The sequence below is a fragment of the Lipotes vexillifer genome, unplaced genomic scaffold (assembly GCF_000442215.2).
Source record: "Lipotes vexillifer unplaced genomic scaffold, Lipotes_vexillifer_v1.1 scaffold822, whole genome shotgun sequence".
In the NCBI taxonomy this organism is placed as follows: Eukaryota; Metazoa; Chordata; class Mammalia; order Artiodactyla; family Lipotidae; genus Lipotes; species Lipotes vexillifer.
In genome coordinates this window covers 2598586-2602264 of record NW_006770496.1, presented here as the reverse complement: position 1 = coordinate 2602264, position 3679 = coordinate 2598586, and the positions used below count along the sequence as shown (strand labels likewise).

Here is a 3679-nt window from a genome sequence, read left to right as displayed (position 1 = left end):
TTTAATTATATGTCAAAACATAATATACATAAGCAACCTTTTCTTTTAGGGATTCTGCCATAAAGGTATTTTCTCCTCCCAATATTGTATAAGTATTCATCTATATCTTTTATTAGTAATTTCATGGTTGAACTGCTCGTATTCAATCATGATGTTTTGACTGACATCTATAAACAGAAACCTAATTTTACTTTTCAAAGGGTTAACCAGTTACCCTTGAAATGTCACCTTTAACACTGGAAGTAAAAAACTTAGAGAATAATTCATGGAGTCTTCTTAATTTTATATTTTGTTCTATTATCTAATCATATATTACTGTACCAGTACCATATATTACTTTAAAATACATATCATATGAGATAAAAGTTCTTCCATAGTAAGCTCTCCTGTCCTCATTTATTCAATTTTAATTAGCTACCCTATAAGAGACTTACTCCTTAAGAAATATTGAATTAACTTTCACAGGGATTTTTAAATAAACTAATAAGGATTCAGACTACCTGAGAACTAGAAGATATGCATCTGGAATGGAAAGAGGTGAAAATGACCTTGAAGATTTTAGCAACCTAAAAAAACTACTGAAATTTACATAGATTTTTGCATGTAATGGGTACATTATGGAAGAGTTTGAATAAATAGCCCATAAGACAGTTTACCATAATTGACCTTTATTTTAAAAAATTACAGGGAGCAATTTCCAGAATCTTATTTTATAAAAGTACTGCCTATATCAAACATTTTATATCACTATTAATTCCATTGAAGAGCTGCCTTTTTTTTAAGATACTAATTCCAATCGATGGGATATGCCCTTAAAATAGAAATTTTCCATGTATTCAAATGTCAAAATTAAGATTATTGAGAAGTTTATTGCTTTATGGCTGGGCAAGATGCTACTAGCACATTTTAGGTAAATAATCTTTGTTAAAAACTATGAGGTCATTCTGTTTAAAACTTTCAGGATAGTTCACAGAAAATAGATATATGTATTCAAATTATACATTGAAGGGCTGAGATATTAGCTAGACATTTATATGTGAAGCAGCTCTTTAAAGAAGACACACAAACAGGTCTGTCTTGGTATAATATACATAATTGAAATTAATAAAACCTGGAAGACCAATATTACGCTATGTTCTGTTAAGATCTTAAAAAAAATCACACATTTAGTAGTCCATTTGTGCTTAAAATATTCATATGCATGAGAAGCTTAAAGAAAAAAAAACACCTCTATACATGATGATGAAAAGAAAGTAATAAATTTTTTTGAAATTGCACTGTTATTTAAAACACTTTCCTAAATTCAGACCCTCCTTTGCAACTGGCACAGTTTTTCAGGTCTAATTGGGAACCTGGGGAGGCCCCTCTGGTATTAGTGAAGTAAAGAAGGTGGTGATAAAAGACCAAGCTGATGCCATTAATCCAGGCCTTTGAATTGCACTGGCATCTTCACCTGCATCTTCTCCACTCTCATCTTCAAGCCCATCATCCATAAGACGCTCCTTTCAAACAAAAGAAGAAACATATTCCTAAGTGATCTGAACAGCTACCATTAACTCATGACAGAAAAGGAGAGAGCTAAATTCTTCCCAAAGAAGGAATATGAGCATATAATAAGGAAGTGGAACTTCATGGTCATTAGAAATCTTCATTAAATCCAAAATTGATAAATTCCTCGTTCAAGTTCAAAGGGATAACTGCCAGTTTAATACAATAAATTCTCACTGTGTGCATAATTTTCTTTTTAGACTATTTTTGGGAAGAATGATATTAGTTCTTTCCACTTAATTCTAATATATGACTGACAGTATTATAAGTTCTCCTAGATGAAACCACACATTTACATGTTAACTTTTCTTCAATACTATGGAATACCCCAAGAGTCTTTTATTATGTTGGTCGCATACAGTGCTGAAGAAACATCTATATTTAAAGTATACGAAAACCTCATTAGCATACCATTTCTTCAAGTTCTAGATTGTTTGCATTCTGCACATCATTGTTGACTTCGGCATTATTGTTGGGAGCCTGTTGCTGACCTCCTTCTTGCCTAAAAGGAAACCATCCAGCTTGGTGTCTGCTCAGTAAAACAAAGAGAAAAGAAAATAAGTCACAACTGTTTTTATTTGTAACACTATCAAACATTAGTGTCCTACAAGAGAAAAATGATTAGAACTATGATAAATGAAAAGACCAAATCTCCTACTTCAGGCCAAGAACTACCCCTCTCAAAGCAGTGACAGGAAAATAGGAATCAATTTAAGTCTAAAGTTTATCATGAGCTTAACTGACTCTATGCTAGATATTAAGAAAAATCAGGAGTCATAAAATCATTTTTTGATATTTTTCAAAATGAAATTCAACTAGATATTTGTTTGCCTCTTGGGATAAAAGGGGGGCAAGGGACAGTTAGTCTGCTTATGAAAAACAATCTGACCTATACCTATAGGACTTACTATTGATAACTATAATTAATTAAAAAGCATATCCTCTGCGAGACTGCATCATACACACCTCAAGTTTTAAATAATTGATAGAGCATGTCTAACTGAACTAACAATTTTTATAAAAGACAGTAAAGGAAGAAGTCTGCTTCTAGACAATTCTGATAAATGTTCTTACGTAACATAACCTGCTTTGCTTCTAATGTCAGATATCTGAAGGCCAACATTCATATTCCTTGACTCAGCATTCACAACAGACTACCACATGCCAGATTCCGTGCTGAACAGTTTTAGAAAGTAATTAAAAGAAACCACACAAAGTGAATGAACATCACTCACAAATAAACCAGTAGCATGGCTCCCATTACCATGATAAACCGACTAAAAGAAGAATAGAAGTACACAATGCTAAGGAGAATTGCAGCTCGTGAGAACGTGTACATCCAGTCTAGCCAGTCTCGATTGAAGTCTTCTTCATTTAGCACTGGACCTCCCTGTGCATTCATTTGAACATTCTCATTCATGGGTCGGTTTTCTTGGGCCACTAGGTTTGGAGCTGGTGGGGGTTCTTCTCCGGGAACGTGTGCCAGATTTAGAGGCTGTGAAGCAGCAGGCTGGGCTGGGTTGGCATTTGATGTGGCCTGAGCTGAAACTGCAGCTTGACTGAAATATTCACCAAAATAAATATAAAAAAGAAAAAAACATTTATATACTATATTTTTCAAAACTTCCTGGGAAGTCATATGTATTTGTCATAAACCTAATATAGAATATCACATCTCCCACACCTCATTTCCTAGGTAAGCATAATTCCCAGTGGAAAAGTGGAGCCAACATGGATGGCAGGAGTAGCTCAGGAAAGGATGTTCTCCCAGCCTGGTAGTCTAGGTTAGCAAGGGAGAGGTGGAAGAGATAAGAACAGCCATGTGATCACTACTGTTTCTCTCTTTCACTAAATTATAAGGTAATGACCAGATCTTTTTCCAAAACTTTTCACTAATGGCCTCTTTTGCTCTTCTACAGAGGATAAATGACCCCCACACCCACCACCTGTTCCTTAGACCCGTGTTTTGAAAGATTTGTCTAAAAAAGTACATTAATCAGGGCTTCCCTGGTGGCACAGTGGTTGGGAGTCCGCCTGCCGATGCCGGGGACACGGGCTCGTGCCCCGATCCGGGAAGATCCCACATGCCGTGGAGCGGCTGGGGCCCCGAGCCATGGGCGCCGAGGGTGCG

At 35.6% G+C, this 3679-nt stretch overlaps 1 protein-coding gene across 1 annotated transcript in view; it reads right to left on the bottom strand.

Moving 5' to 3' along the window:
* Positions 1 to 655: 655 nt before the first annotated feature.
* Positions 656 to 3679, bottom strand: part of HERPUD2 (HERPUD family member 2) — a 43865-nt gene continuing 40841 nt past the window's right edge. The window contains exons 7-9 of the mRNA XM_007446121.1: positions 2784 to 3107; positions 1960 to 2077; positions 656 to 1502 (exon numbers count right to left, since the gene is read on the bottom strand). Coding sequence (XP_007446183.1) covers positions 1341 to 1502; positions 1960 to 2077; positions 2784 to 3107 — 604 coding nt within the window. The 3' untranslated portion in view covers positions 656 to 1340. The remainder of the gene's footprint in view (positions 1503 to 1959; positions 2078 to 2783; positions 3108 to 3679) is intronic.